Source organism: Callospermophilus lateralis, chromosome 5 (assembly GCF_048772815.1).
Source record: "Callospermophilus lateralis isolate mCalLat2 chromosome 5, mCalLat2.hap1, whole genome shotgun sequence".
Lineage (NCBI taxonomy): Eukaryota > Metazoa > Chordata > Mammalia > Rodentia > Sciuridae > Callospermophilus > Callospermophilus lateralis.
The window spans coordinates 144,978,857-144,994,871 of NC_135309.1; the positions used below are offsets into that span (position 1 = coordinate 144,978,857).

A 16,015-nucleotide genomic window follows, 5' to 3' on the forward strand; every position below is an offset into this window, starting at 1 on the left:
TGTTCCTTTCCCCGCTCGGACGGGATTTATCCTCGTTCTTCCTCATCTCTGGAAGGAAACCACGATTGGAGCAGCCTAGGCGGCAAGTTCAAGGACTAGCTTGAAGTCGCGTTGACAGAAGGCGCGCAACTTTGGGTGCCCGATGCCAACCGGATCGCCACTTCTGCATTCCACGGAACCGGAAGTGCCCCGCGTTGCCGTGGCTACGGCGCCGCGCTCAGGCGGCTGGGAGGGGGGTGGGGACATTCCGTTCCCATGGCAACCCCCATTGTCTTTCAAGGGCAGGAACCCAGGCGGCCCAGGCCGAAGGCGACCTTGTTGACCCTCTAGTTAACGCCGGGCACAGTTGTGGCTCCCAGGACCCGGTCGGCCGAAGCCGTGACGCTGACGCCGCCCTCTGTAGCCGAACAGCGCGGGCGAGGGAGCCTGGAGGGCTAGATCCGGGGTGTGGCTTCTCAGCCCGGGGCCAGGTACGCAGCAGAACGCTGTCTGGGACCTGTCCTGCCCGCTGGAGCCCCCGCGGCGCTAGGCGGGAGCTCCAGACCCGGCTCTGTGGCCACTGGGAGGGAGCTCCAGACCCGGCCCTGTGGCCACTGGGCTCACCAGTTACCAAGGAACAATGCGGAAAAGGAGAAAGCGCCCTGTCCTTAAGAGCGGGGCCTAAATGTGGTGCCCTAGATCTGTGCATTCTGGAACCTTATGGGAACAGAATGTAGGAGTTTTGAAAATAGGGATTAGAGGGAGAAATTAGTGAATATTCCCATCTGAAATTTGGATATTGGGTATACTGGAACCTGGGTCAGAGACAGCTAATTGTGAATCCGATGGGAATGAGTGACATTCTAGGATGAAATGAGGAGGGACTTGGTAGATATTAATGTTCCATAATTGTGCATTGGATTTGGATTCCACTTACAGGACAGCCTTGAGAAGTGAATTTCACAAATATTTATAAATCACATTTTCCACCATGTGTTTCAACACATTTTCCTCATCACCTAACAGCAGCCACCAAAGTAGACATATGGGTTTTAGTTCCTTAACTAGAATCTCTATTAAATAGTGAAATCGCCCGCCCCCCCCGCCCGGAAAAGGAGGAGAATTAACCAATCCATTGGTTGTACTTCATTTAGTGCTGAGAACTACTTGCTTTGTTTGGTTACTCTTTCCATCAAGTCTGCCAAAGAATAGCTAAGTAGGTGACCATACTTTGGATGACCCAGGAGATGTAAAGGTGTGGCTTTTAAGAGTAAAAACAACAATAACAACAGGAATAACAACGATAAAAAAAAATCATTTTAGAGAGTACTCTAGAGTAGAAATTAGGAAAAAGAAATTTAAGTCAGATTTTTTTTTTTTTTTGCAAATGTCTTTATGTTCTGCTTTCTGAGTCATCTCCATACATGAGTTTGTATAGTCTATTTGTGGATTTATATTTGGCACTTTAAACTTAATGTTAGTAGTAGCCAACAGGGGGGAAATAGAACAAATTCCTAAGCCTTTTCTCCCAAAGCTGATCTCATGTGTGACTCTTGGTAGGAAGAAGATGCAAGCCAGCCCCATCTATATCCCAACTGTTAACAATGACATTGACTGGGACTCCTGCTTCCATCTGTAAGTACCACAGAACCCTGACATCATGCTCCCTCACTGGCCAGAAACACAGGGACCCCTGTCCCCCTTAAGGCAAGCCTGGGTGAAACTATGCATGCACATTAGACAGAAGAGAAAGTTCTGCTGTGGTGTGTTTTAATAGTAATTATGGTGTAGTATCCATTTGGATCTTCAGCTTTGCAATATAGAAGATAATTATTTATTTCCCTAATTTACAAAAATTTTAAGTTTTTAAAAACAAAAATAGGTTATTTATTTATTTATTTTTGGTTCCAGGGATTGAACTCAGGGATGCTCGACCACTGAGCCATATCCCCAGCCCTATTTTGTATTTTATTTAGAGACAGGGTCTCACTGAGTTGCTAAGCACCTTGCTATTGCTGAGACTGGCTTTGAACTCCCGATCCTCCTGCTTCAGCCTCCCAAGCCGCTGAGATCATAGGCGTGTCACTGCACCCATTAAAAACAAAGATAGGTTATTTATAATAAGACTGGTAAAGCCATGGAGAAAAATATAATAAAATTGTGAGAAAATTGCTTCATGAAATAAAGAGATAACAAATTAATATTATTAAACCATAATTCATTTTTGAGCATATATTGTATGCCTATTTCCTAACAACTCTGTGAATGAGATACCAACTTTGAAGAATATAAATCAAAGAGAGGTTAGGCAGTTTGCCCAGGTCACACAGCTAGTTGATGGTTAATGGTTTTCAAACTATGCAGTCTCATTCCAAACTCTGTTCTTTATCCATTTCTTTATTCCAGATTATTCCAACCTTGGTGCCATTTTGAGTCAGATAACTTTGATTTGGAGGGATAGCCTATGCCTTGAGGGATATTTAGCAGCATCTCTATTATGTACCCAAATTGATGTGTGTTAGTCAGCTTTTCATTGCTGTAACCAAAATATCTGACAAGAACAATTTAGTGGGGCGGTAGAGTGCTTGCCTAGTGCATGTGAGGCACTGGGTTCAGTCCTCAGCACAAAATACATAAATAAAATAAATGTATGTCCGTCTAAACACACACACACACATATATATATATATATATACACACATGCATACATACATACACACATACCTACAGTTTAGTAGAGGGAAAGTTTATTTGGGCTCACTGTTTCAGAGGTTCAGTCCATGATTGACCAACTCCATTGCTCTAGGCCCAAGATAAGGCAGAACATCATGGTGGAAAAGCATGGTAGAGGAAAGAAGCCCAAGACACAGTAATAAGAGAAGCAGAGGGAGAAAGGGGGAGGGCCACACAGAAGATGAACCTTTTCAGGGTATGTTCCAGCTATTACCTCTCCACCAGCTATATCCCACTTGCCTACCGTTACCATCCAGTTAATCCATTCAAACTAGGATGGATTGTTTACAGCTTTCATAATCTTAATTATTTTACTTCTGAATATTCCTACATTAACATAGGAGCTTTGTGTGTGGCGGGGTGGGGGGGCGCTTATATCCAAGCCATAACAAGATGTCAGTAGCATCATTGTCCCAGTTGGGACAACTAAAAATGTTTTCAGTTATGGCCAAATGTTCTCTGGGTATAAAATCATCTTTACATACAAACCATTGTTCTGAATCAGTGCTATTCAATAGAAATATAATGGGAGTTATAAATAAGAGCCCAATGCATAATTTAAATTTTTCTGGTAGCCATAGTAAAAAGTAAAATGAAACAGGTAAATTTAAACTTAAAAATAATATATTTTACATGTCTCACTAAAAATATTATATAAAATTATTAGTGGAATACTTTACATTTATTCATGATAATTCAAATTTAGTGTGTACTTTATACTTAATAGCACATCTCAGTTCTGACTAGTTACATTTCATGTTTCAAATAGCCACATTAACTACTGGTCACCTTACTGGATAGCATATTGTATACTATCTCATGAAATACCTTGAACTTAAATGTTATAGAACTACAACAATTGCAATTTTTAAAATGTAGTAGTTACAATAGAATATCTTAGAAATAATCAGATAATTCATAATGAATACAATATTACTTGTCAGGATTCATATTTGCCATAGCAACATATATGGAATAATTTATAAGCCTAGCAAGGCTAGGCTGCTTGGGTTTTTTTTGTCTTTCTTTTTTTTTATTTGTTCTTTTTAGTTATACTTGACAGTAGACCGTGTTTTGACGTATTATATATACATGAAGTACAACTTCCAATTCTTCTGGTTATACTCCTCCTGGCAAACTGCCCATATAGATTTGGTTACTCTAATAGATTTATCTTCTGTTCCAGTCCTATGAAAAAATGCAGCTCAAGCAAAATTTTTTATAGAGGGAGAAATGTTTTTGGTTAATTTTCTTAAGTTTTAATCTTGATACAGATTTCCTCTCTTCTCAGCATTTTTCAAACATTATAAAGACATTATAAAGTTCTTTTTTCATTTGTTTACTCATTCTGTATATTAATCAGCATTTCATTGCTATGACCAAAATAACTGTCAAGAACAACTTAGGGGAGAAAAGATTTATTTTGGTTCACAGTTTAGAGCTCTCAGCACATGGCCGACTGGCACATCACAGAAACATCATGGTGGAAGGATGCAGTAGAGCAAAGCTGTTGAGCTCCTGGCAGCTGAGATAAACCCTTCCAGGGCACACCTCTAGTGAGTACTTCTTCCATCTATGTCCCAGATCCCAGTAATCCCTTCAGCTATCAATGGATGAATCCACTAAGTGGATTATTCCACCGATGAAATCAAATCCCTAATCATCTCCTGAAAGCCCCACCTCTGAACCTTGCCATATTAGGTCCATGGTTCCAACGCATGATCTTTTGGGGACATTCTGTATCCAATCACAATATGTAACAAGTTATTATTTGAATTTACTGTGAGCCACTTAGCACTGTTTTGAAACAAATGAGACTCAGCCCATCCTCTGGTGGAGTTTACTTGTTAGAAGGCAAAGAAGACTCAACAACAACATAAAGAAACAAACAAAAAACCAAACTATAGTATGAATTGTATTATAATTGTTATATTATAGGGGCTTAGAGAAATTTTTGCAAGCCTTTTGGAGTGCCTCTTTATCACTACTCCAGGGAAAGACTTCTGGCAGAGATCACATCTGGGTTATGTCTTGAAGGATGATATGAAATTCATCAATCAGAAAGGAGGAGAGTTTTTGTTTGTTTGTTTGTTTTGTTTTTTATTTTTTGGTAACAGGGAATTGAACTCAGGGATGCTTAACCACTGAGCCATATCCCAAGCCCTTTTTTAAGGAGGAAAACACCTCTGATTACATCAGATTGCCAACTTTCCCTGGCTTTTCCATTGAATTGATATGTCCATTGAAAGCACACTTATCTATGGGAAGAAAGGAATCCTGCCTGGGCCTGGCCTGAAGAAATGTTACTCCCTGCCCACACACCTTGGCACACCTGCATGGATAGGTCATTTGGAATAGGATTCTGGATGTTAGTGTATTATTTCTCAAACTTGATGTAAAAGATTCACTTGACATTTATTTTCCTTTCATACTTTCCTTTAAAAAAATAAGCATATGTTACTTTATCCATGGAAAAGAAAGATAAATTTCAATTTTAAAACTTGGCAGTGGTTGGATTTTTTTAAAAGCTACTGTGAATACAAAGGTTATTTCTGTGAGAAACTTGTTGTTACTCTTAAGATCTTAGAATTCTGTTTCTCTTTCATTGTATAGGATTATTTCTTGTGACTATCTTTACAAATCCAATTACCTCTTCACAATTAAAGTAATATCTTCACATTGAAGTCAGATATCTACATTGTATGTGAATGTGTGTGTGTGTGTGTGTTTTCAAGTGTGTAAGAAAGAGAGAGAGGGAAATTTTCAGTTAGCTGTTTCTCACCATGTTTAGCTCTAACACAACTGAGGAGGCCAGTTCTCTCCTGACTATGCACTTGTCCCAGTGTAGGGTTCCTCCTTTTCGCCCTAGTAGGACTCATCCTCTTTACTTAGTTATAACATAGATAAAAGATGAACATGGATGTATGAAATGTAGCCTCAAAATGTTAATTCCCTATCCCTTGTTTCACTATATTTATTTTCTGTTGTGGTTTGGATGAGATTTCTGTTGTGGTTTGGATGTTTGAGATTTTCTAATTCAATCTGCTCATTTTGTAGACAAAGGAAATAAATCACGGAGCTAATTATATTAGTATTAGTTTATGTTAAAGGAGCACTTACTAAATGCCAATCATCATGAGAAATCAATATGAATATTACCTCATTTAATTAACTTTATCAGGTGGGTATTCATGTTAACTTCATGTTACAAAGAAGAAGATTAAGTGCTAGCTTGTTCAGGGTCATGTAAATAAATGGCAGAGCTGTTACTCTAATGCAGGTTACTAGTTTGCCAAAAGTGAGTAATTTAATCAGCACATTGTTATGCTGGATGCTGGGCTTTGAGAGTGACCTGTCTTTATTCCTTCAAGTTTAATATAGAAAACATGTCATTATCCTCCAGTTAGGAGTACTATACATTTCAATTTTTTCTTGTTTGTGAAGTCTGACTCCATGTCCCTCTCATACCCACAGGTCACAGCAAACCCCCATCCTAGCACAACAGCAGACAGATGAGTTGTACCCCACTTATGGGTCTGAAGAGAGTGAAGAAGATCCTGCAGTCCAGGAGGAGGAGATAAGCACAGACTATATGTCTCTTCCCAAAGAAAAACTAGTTCAGTCCCAGAAGAAAATAACTCAGCTGATTAAGGAAAAACTGGTAAGATAAAAATTAAGTTTCTGTTTCCACATAAAAATATGCCCATTGGGCTGGGGTTATTGCTCAGCGGTAGAGTACTCGCTGTGTATGTGTAAGGCCCTGGGTTCAATCCTCAGCAACACATATAAATAAATAGAATAAAGTTATAAAAAAAGTGAATTAAAATAATATGCCCATGGTTAGAGAATCTCTGCATTCACTGCAGGCAGAATGAAGCACACAAAATACAATGAAATGCTACATTTCTTTGTAAATGGGAAGAAAATCAGGGAACATTTGAGTAGCCAACCCACCTTCCAATTCCCCACAGGGCTCACCATCTATTCCTCCCTGGAGCATTTGTGCTCCTAGCTTTAAACTAAGAATTAATTTTCCTCTTCCAGATGCCATAAGATTAAGTTTGATTAATTAATTTTTAAGATTTCTCCTGGAAGGTTTTGGGATGATACCACTTGGGAAATTACTAGAGGGCCAAGATATCAAGGCAGGAGGCTAAGAACAAGGGTAGCCAAGCAGAAGTCTAGGTTGAGGCCTATAAAGGATATGGGTAGGGTGCTTGTGGTTACAGTGGAATCATAAAATACCCAAAAGACCAGAAGCAGGAGGGAGTAGTGTCTGCGATCAAAGAGTTTAGGTATGCATTTCTAAGAGTGAGTCAACACCTTGGGATCTACGATCTTTGAGCCAGTGTGTAAGCAAGAGTATTCAAAACCCAGGATCTTGAGACAGCAACATATTGACTTTTATTATTAGAACACAGACATCAGCTTGCTTCTAGGCCTGATTTATCAACAGAGTTCATATACTGACTTCTTGTCTGTTCCAGATCAAGAAGAAATAATGGTTTCAGAGTTAATGTGTTCTCTTGCAGATAAGGGCTGAGAGGCACCTCAGAGGCATATCATAGGAACTGATACCTCTTCAAGATGGACATCTATAAGCTTACCTCTATAAATTAACTAGAAACCTTGCAAAAGACTATCATGGCTGGACCTATTAGTGTGTCACACATCCAAACTAGGAAACCATTTTGTCTGTCATGATTTCCAAGTGTGAGCTTTGGAGGCTTGACAACTCCTTAGCCAGTTTGAGTAATAACAAAGATTTAGATCTTAGGAGTTAAATGTAACCCAACTCAGAACTCACAGACCAACCAGAAGGGCAAGGGAGTACCACCACCAGCAGCAGCAACATTGGGGTGAACTCTAAGCCCATATTGGTGGGACTATTTTTCCTTGAGCACAGGAGTTTGGGGATGAATACAGACTGTCCAGTCAGGTATAACTCAAAGCTTTGGGCTCCCATTTCTGTGATTTTTTCATGGTATTATGCCTTTTCCTCAAAATGGAACTTAATATTTTCATTTAGATAGTGCTTAACAAATTTAGGACACATAGATGCTGACTTTTTTCTTATAATAACTCTCTAAGGTAGATAATATTGGTTTCCAAATCTCAGAAAATAAAACTATGATCAGGATGATCTATCTCAAAACAACATAATTAGTAAATATTAGAACTAAGGCTAAAACTTTGCACTTTTTATTCCTCATAGTGCTATTTTCATTTCACCAAAAAATAAATGCCTGAGTCTGTTGAATTGTGCAGCCAATAAATGATCATGTTTGTAAAGTCACTGAAATACGTGACTTGAAGGTATAGTTCTGTGGTTTCTGGAGCTCTGCCCATCAGCTCCACAGTGGCAGAGGGGCTCTTTCCTCCACCCCATCCTTACAGTGATTCATTAAGCAAACATTGAATGTGAATCTCCTCTGTGCCTTGGGCATAAAGGAGTTGAACATGAGGAATAAGCTTATTTGTTCAAGGAAGACAGATAATAGACAAATAAAGATCACAGCTAATATAATATGAACTAGGAGTGAGTGCTATGAAGAAAAAAAAATCAGTAATGGAACAGTGAGTGATGCAGAGAAAGGTAATTTAGAAAGGTGACCAAGAAAGACCTCATTAGTTGAACAAAATGAAAAAACAGGAGACTGAACTATGTAAAAGAGTGCTCCAAGAAGGGATTATAGTAGATGCAAAAATTCTACATTGAAATTAGGTTGACACATTCATGTCAGAGTAGTTATCATAGGCGAATAAGAGAAGAAGAAGAAAGAGGTAGAAAATGAATGAGGTGATTAGGGTTGGGTCATATTAAATAGAGTCTTGGGGGCCATAGTAGGAACTTTGGGTTCCATTAAAAATAAAAGAGTGAGAAGCTATCGAGGGTTTTGTACAGGAGAGTCACATGATCTAATTCATTTTAAAAGATTATGCTGGCACATAAAATATGTCTAAAATTTTATAAATTTATAATAATAAAGTATTTGGTCACTTTTAGAGGATGCTAGTGAATGAAATTGTTTTGAAAGCTGATAAAAATAAAACCCAGGTATCCTGCCTTTCTAATACAAACTGTACTATAACTATGAAAATACATGAGGGGAAATTTCTCCATGTAGAATTATTCCAGCTAAGATATGAAGAAAGAATGACAGAATTATGATATGAGAATTTTATAATCTTTCATGAATTGGCCCATGTAGTTGTGCTAAAAAAAAAAGAGAGAGAGACAACTAGATGGTAGTTATCTTCTGATGGAAGGATATATCATACATATGAAGTAAAAAACTCAAAGCTAAGGTTGACCAAACTTGTTCTAAATCCAACAACCAGTATAAATGCAGAATAGATAATGGAGGGAATGTTGAATGACAACATTGGGATGCAGTCAACAAAATTCATCCCTGTAGCAAATACTAGAGGAAAGAGGCCCAGTTTCTTCAACAAATAATACGATAGGAAAAAAAATAGTATGGATAGAGATGAAGCCTATGATGAAAAGAGAGAGACACAACAGACTGACCTCATGACAAAACTCAACATTCATGCTCAAAACACTAGAAAAACTAGAGATATAGGAACATACCTCAATATTGTAAAAGCTATATATGCTAAATCCAAGGCCACCATCATTCTAAATGGGGAAAATTTTAAAGCATTCTCTCTAAAAACAGGAACAAGACAGGAATGTCCTCTTTCACTACTTCTATTCAACATAGTCTTGGAAACTCTAGCCAAAACAATTAGAAGAAACAAATTAAAGGATATGAATAGGAAAAAAACTCAAAACTATCCCTATTTGCCCATGACACAATTTTATATCTAAAAGACCCAAAAACTCCACTAGAAAAAGTATAAAACTCATAAGTGAATTCAGCAAAGTAGCAGGGTGTATAATTAACACCCATAAATCAGTCGTGTTCCTATACATCAGTGATGAATTAACTGAAAGAGAAATTAGGAAAAGTATCCCATTCACAATAGCCTAAAAAAATTGGGAATCAATCTAACTATATAGGTAAAAGACCTCTGTAATGAAAACTACAGAACTCTAAAGATAAAAGAAATTGAAGAAGTCCTTAGAAGATGGAAAGATCTCCCATGTACTTGGTGGGCCAAACTAATATTGTCAAAATGGCCATACTACCAAAAACACTATACATATTTAATATAATTAGTATTGAAATTCCAATGATATCCTTCATATAAATAAAAAAAGCAGTCATGAAATTTATTTGGAAAAATAAGAGACCCAGAATAGCCAAAGCAATTCTTAGCAAGAAAGGTGATGCAGGAGGCTTCACAATACCAAACCTTAAATTATACTGCAGAGCTATAATAACCAAAATGGCCTGGTATTGGCACAGAACCAGACATGAAGACCAGTGGAACAGAGTAGAAGACACAGAGACAAACGTACATCCTAGACAAGGGCATTGTAAACATACATGGGAGAAAAGAGTGCCTCTTCAACAAATGGTGCTGGAAAAACTAGTAATCCATATGTAGCAAAATGAAATTAAACTGTGTCTCTCACCCTGCACAAAACTCAATAAAAGTGGGTCAAGGCATTAAACCAGAAACCCTGTGCCTACTTAAAGTAAAAGTAGGCTCAACTCTCTATCATGTCAGCTCAGGAACTGAATCCTCAACAAGACTCCTAAAGCACAACAGATATAATCAAGAATCAATAAATGGCATGATATCAAACTAAAAAGCTTCTTTACAGCAAAGGAAAAAATCAAGGATGTGAACAGAGAGCCTATAGAATGGGAGAAAATCTTTCCCATTTGCACCTCAAATAGAGCATTAATCTCTAGGATATATAGAGAACTCAAAAAACTTAACACCAAACAAACAAACAAATAACCCAGTCAATAAATGGGCAAAGGAACTGAACAGGCACTTCACAGAAGAAGAAATATGATCGGTCAACAAATATATGAAAATATGTTCAACATCACCAGCAATTAGAGAAATGCAAATTAAAACTACACTGAAATTTCATCTCATTCCAGTTAGAAAGGCAATTATCAAGAATACGAGTAACAATAAATATTGGCGAGGATGTGGGGGAAAAAATACACTCATACATTGGTGGTGGGGCTGCAAATTGGAGCAACCTCTCTGGAAAGCAGTATGGAGATTCTTCAGAAAATTGGAAATGGAATCATCATTTGACCCAGTTATCCCACTCCTTGGCCTAAATCCAAAGAACTTAAAATCAGCATATTACAATGATGCAGCCACTTCAATGTTTATAGCTGCTCAATTCACAATAGTTAGGCTATGGAACAAACCTAGGTGCCCTTCAACAGATAAATGGATAAATAAAATGTACATATACACAATTGAATGTTACTTAGCCATAAAGAAGAATAATATGGCATTTGCCAGTAAATGGATGGAACTGGATAATATCATGCTAAGTGAAATAAACCAATCCCCCCAAAACCAAAGATTGAATGTTCTCTCTGATATGTGGATGCTGACACACAATAAATGGTGGGACAGGGAAGAATAACAATTCACTGGATTAGACAAAAGGGAATATAGGGAAGGGAAAGGGGATGTGAATGAAAAAGACAGTATAATGTTGGATATAACTATCCTGTGTTCATATATGAATACATGACCAATGTAACTCCACAACATGTACAACCATAAAAATGTGAAGTTATATTCCAGATATGTATGTCAAAATACATTCTATGGTCATGTATAGCTAAAAGGAACAAACTAAAAAAAATTTAAAAGAGACTGACCTCAGCATGTGTGATCATTAAAAATTTGCTAATGGGCTGGGGATATGACTCAAGCGGTAGTGTGCTTGCCTGGCATGTGCAGGGCACTGGGTTCGATCCTCAGCACCACATAAAAATAAAATAAAGATGTTGTGTCCACCAAAAACTAAAAAATAAATATTAAAAAATTCTCTCTCTCTCTCTCTCAAAAAAAAAAAAAATTGCTAAAAATGGGCTGGGGTAGTACCTCAGTGGTAGAGTGCTTGCCTTGCACACGTGATGCCCTGGGTTCGATCCTCAGCACCACATAAAATAAATAAATAAAAATAAAGGTATTGTGTCCATCTACAAAATTTTGCTAAAAATATTAGATTTCTAAAGTAGCCTTTTACTCTACCACTCCCTGTCTTTTTACCTATTTCAAGTGATATTAAAGAATTATTGCTAGTATTTTGGCAATATAATGGTTTTTTGGTTGTTTCTAATTCTCAGAGACACTTAGGAGATTTTGTGTGTGTGTGTGTGTGTGTGTGTGTGTGTGTGTGTGTATGTGTGTAGTATTAGGGATTTAATGCAGGGGAACTCTACCACTTAGTTGCACCCCCAGCCCTTTTTATTTTTATTTTGAGACAGGGTCTTGGTAATTTGCTGAAACTTGCAATCCTCCCATCTCAGCTCTCAAGTCATTGAGATTATAGACGTGCAAAGATTATAGCCCACACTTGTCGGGAGCCATTCTCACACGTGACTGGGTGACTCCCGGTCAGGGTCTGAGGCGCTCTGGCTGTGTCGGAGCTTTCCCGGCCCTCTCCTGTTGAGAGAACCTGTCCGTGTGGGGGTGTAACTGACCACTGACCCCGGAGGCCCAATCACTGACCCTGACCTTGGAGTGCGGGGCCCCCCTTCAACCTTCATTGGATGGAATTATCCCCTGAGTTTCTTGCTCCCCAATAAAAGGCTACTCCCTGGCGTGCTGGCACGCTCTCTCTCTCCTGCTAGCCCTGAGTAACCCTTGCTGCCCTGCCGGGCGGTTAGAGGAGGGAACCAGAGAGGGGAGCGGTCTCGGACCTGGTCATAGAAAAAGGTAACTGAGTCTGTGTGTTTATTTCGATCTCTGCTAGCTAACTTTTATGCCAAGAACCTCATTAATGAAACCATTGCGCTGGCCGCATGGTAGACCCACTGGCTTATGAGATATTTTTGATGAAATGTAAAAAGGCCTTTAATTTGCTTAAACACAATAGAAGGCAAGGGTGTATGGATGAGGAGTGTAGATATGAAATAGGATTGACTATGAGTAAATAACGGGTGATTCTGGGTGATTCATTTTCCATATTGCCATTGAATTTTTTCATGATAAGAAGTTAAAAGAAGTCACTGTGACTATTATGTATAAAATGGACTGTGGAAGACAAGAGAGGCAGCAGTTAGAAGGGGCTCTTATTAGCCAGCCAGGTAAAAGATGAGTGTGGCTGAGGCTAGGTATGCAAAGCAGAAATGAGAAGAGCTTGGTTTTAGGATATAGCATAAGGTGGAGCTGCCTGGACTTAATGGGTTGGATGTGAGAAGAAGCAAATGATAGAATGCAAATTTAGTCCTATCTTCTAGTGATGTGACAGAGATTTTCCTCTTTTCCCAAAAGCACAATGACTTTTTTGCTCTTTACAGACTATCCAAGCAAACAAGGAGCTGATTCGGTGTGTCATCCTTTCTCGAATTGCTTTTGGGGAAGAACACTGGAAATGTGCACAGGCTTTGACCAACCTGGCTTATGGCTACCTGGTACTAAGAGGTACTTGGTTCCCCAGCTGGATCTGGGTGGGACAGCTTATGAAGCCAAAATGAACCTATACACAACTCCTTAGGGGTGGAGATGACTGAGAGGGCACCTTCCTCTTATTTTGGCAATATAATGGTGTTTTGGTTGTTTCTAATTCTCAGAGACACTTAAGAGATTGTGTGTGTGTGTGTGTGTGTGTGTGTGTGTGTGTGTGTATGTGTAGTATTAGGGATTTAACACAGGGGCACTCCACCACTTAGTTGCACCCCCAGCCCTTTTTATTTTTATTTTGAGACAGGGTCTCTCATCAAGAGAATTGAGAGGGCTGGGGATGTGGCTCAAGCGGTAGCGCGCTCGTCTGGCATGGGTGTGGCCCGGGTTCAATCCTCAGCACCACATACAAACAAAGGTGTTGTGCCTGCCGATAACTAAAAAATAAATATTAAAATTCTCTCTCTCTACCTCTCTCTATCTTAAAAAAAAAAAAAAGAGAATTGAGAGTCCATGGATAAGGCAGACGGCAGGTCTTAGTAATAAATATAACAAAGAAAATGATAGTTATTGAGTATTTGACATGTTCAAAGGTAGTTTTATTAAGTTTTTAATAATATATTTTGGATGGAGCTACTGTTATTATCCCTAGTTTATAAACAAGACACTGAAGCAGGGTTTCCAGCCACAGATCAATAGGGAAAATATAGGAAGATACCGTTACTCCCAGTACCAGGGAAGCAGACCCAATAATCGAATTTGAATTCTAAAAACTGAATTCAAGTTTTAGAAGATCTGGCTTAGAGAAAGTCAGGGCCCTCATCCTATAGAAGTTATGTTTCTGGAAGATACTGTGGTTTAGGAGTAGAAGATGGAATTTATTTACTAAAACTGGAACTCAAGTGAAAGCTCCATGAAGAAAGGTACTTTAGAGTTGAGACTCCTTATATATTTGTTGACAGACTAATTGAGGCAAGAACCCATTTTTAGAACAAGGGGCATGGCCACTTGATCCTTGGCCCCTAACCAACCATGTCTCCCTACAAGGACTGTTTTTACTTCTACTATGGAATTCACTATACTTTATTCATATGCCCTTTGTTTAAATGCCTCTGCCTCTGAAATAGAAGCCTCTTGAGAGCAGGGACCAATTATCAATCTAGAATATGTCCTTATACACAATATGTATCAGCATGTTATTGCTTGATAGATATAAATTGCTTGCCTGTGGCTTTTTCTAGTGTCATCAGTCTGAAGTCAGGTATAGCCCAAGTGATTTAAGGACTTAAGAAATTTGAGGATTTAAAAGGAAGGAGAACCAATATACGTGTTTTGTAATGATCTTAGATGTCAAAATTCAGAATGTTGGATAAAGTTAAAATTGAATTCACTTCTCAGGTATTAATCTCAACACATTTTCCTTCTTAGGGATCCTCAGGCCCTTTTACATTCATTTGTTTTTAATTTAACTTTAGATTAATGTGATAAGTTCTCACATGGTTGGGAATGGTGGTGCTGAGAGTTACAGGCCATGTTAGAACATCTGTTTTGTGCCAAGAGAAGGAGGGATTCCTCACTTACTGGAAGAGCAGGTAGCCACCTATCTGTGAGATTCGGGGGATACAAGAAAGGCCCTCAACAAAAAGAAATATTCCCCTATTGGGGCTTCAGTCTTCATTATTTGGATCTCTGTATTCCATTCAAACTGATTTCCTCAAAAATGTGCTGCCTTGGGTTGGGATTATGGCTCAGTGATAGAGCCCTTGCCTAGCACGAGTGAGGCCCTGCATTCAACCCTCAGCACCACATAAGAAGATAAATAAATAAATAAAGGTGTCCATCTACCACTAAATATATATATATATATATATATTAAAAACACTGTCTTAATGGCAAGAGTACCACTTTAACACTTTTAGAACTCCTTTTACAAGCCTGGTAGGACTGTGCTCGGTTCTGGGGATACATAAATGAATATGAGTAGTCCCTGTGCCTTGAGAGCTTACAGGGTCTTATAATAGGACCTCACAATAGTGGTGGAAACAAAGTTCCAGGGGATATTAATCAATGGTGTTGCCACTGAGTAAGGACAGGGAAGGTTTCAGAGAGAAGGTAGTATTTGTTCTATCTTTGAAGGATGAGTGTAGGTCCAAGTAGATTTTTGAGGAGAATGGTATAATATACAAAGGTGGCCCTGTATGTGTGGATCTGAGGAGTGGGAACAGAGAGGGAAAGTCCTTACACAGACTGTAGGTTCTGTGACGACTCAAGAATTCAGTTTAGAACAGAAGATATCTGGGGCTGGGCATGTGGCTCAAGCGGTAGCGTGCTCGCCTGGCATTCGTGCGGCCCAGGTTCAATCCTCAGCACCACATACAAACAAAGATGTTGTGTCCGCCGAGAACTAAAAAATAAATATTAAAAAAAAAAAAAGAACAGAAGATATCTTAGGACAGACAGATTTGACCGGAAGTGAAACTGAAAAGGTAATTTGGGCCCAGATATCAAGGTTTTTGAGGAGGTTTTATGAGAGCATTGATGATGTAATATAATCAAGTTTGTGTTGTTAAGTGAGAAACTCTATGTTAGACTGGTGGAGAAAGTGGAGGTGAAGATCAGTCAGTCTATTATCCTATATGGATGAAAATGAGGGCATTGACCACGGCAGTTAGAATGCAAATGAGATAACTTAAAATGTAGAATTGGTGACATTTAATGATCAATTCACTATGAAGTGGGAAGGACATGGAAGAATTGAAATAGTATGACTATTTCAATT

General features: G+C 38.7%; 1 protein-coding gene across 2 annotated transcripts in view; it reads left to right on the forward strand.

The window, feature by feature from the left end:
- Positions 1–319: 319 nt before the first annotated feature.
- Positions 320–16,015, forward strand: part of Ttc23l (tetratricopeptide repeat domain 23 like) — a 40,210-nt gene continuing 24,514 nt past the window's right edge. For both annotated transcript variants that reach the window (XM_076856188.1, XM_076856187.1), the window contains exons 1-4: positions 320–470; positions 1,540–1,614; positions 6,187–6,373; positions 13,134–13,257. In XM_076856188.1, the coding sequence (XP_076712303.1) occupies positions 1,547–1,614; positions 6,187–6,373; positions 13,134–13,257 (379 nt within the window). In that variant the 5' untranslated portion in view covers positions 320–470; positions 1,540–1,546. The remainder of the gene's footprint in view (positions 471–1,539; positions 1,615–6,186; positions 6,374–13,133; positions 13,258–16,015) is intronic.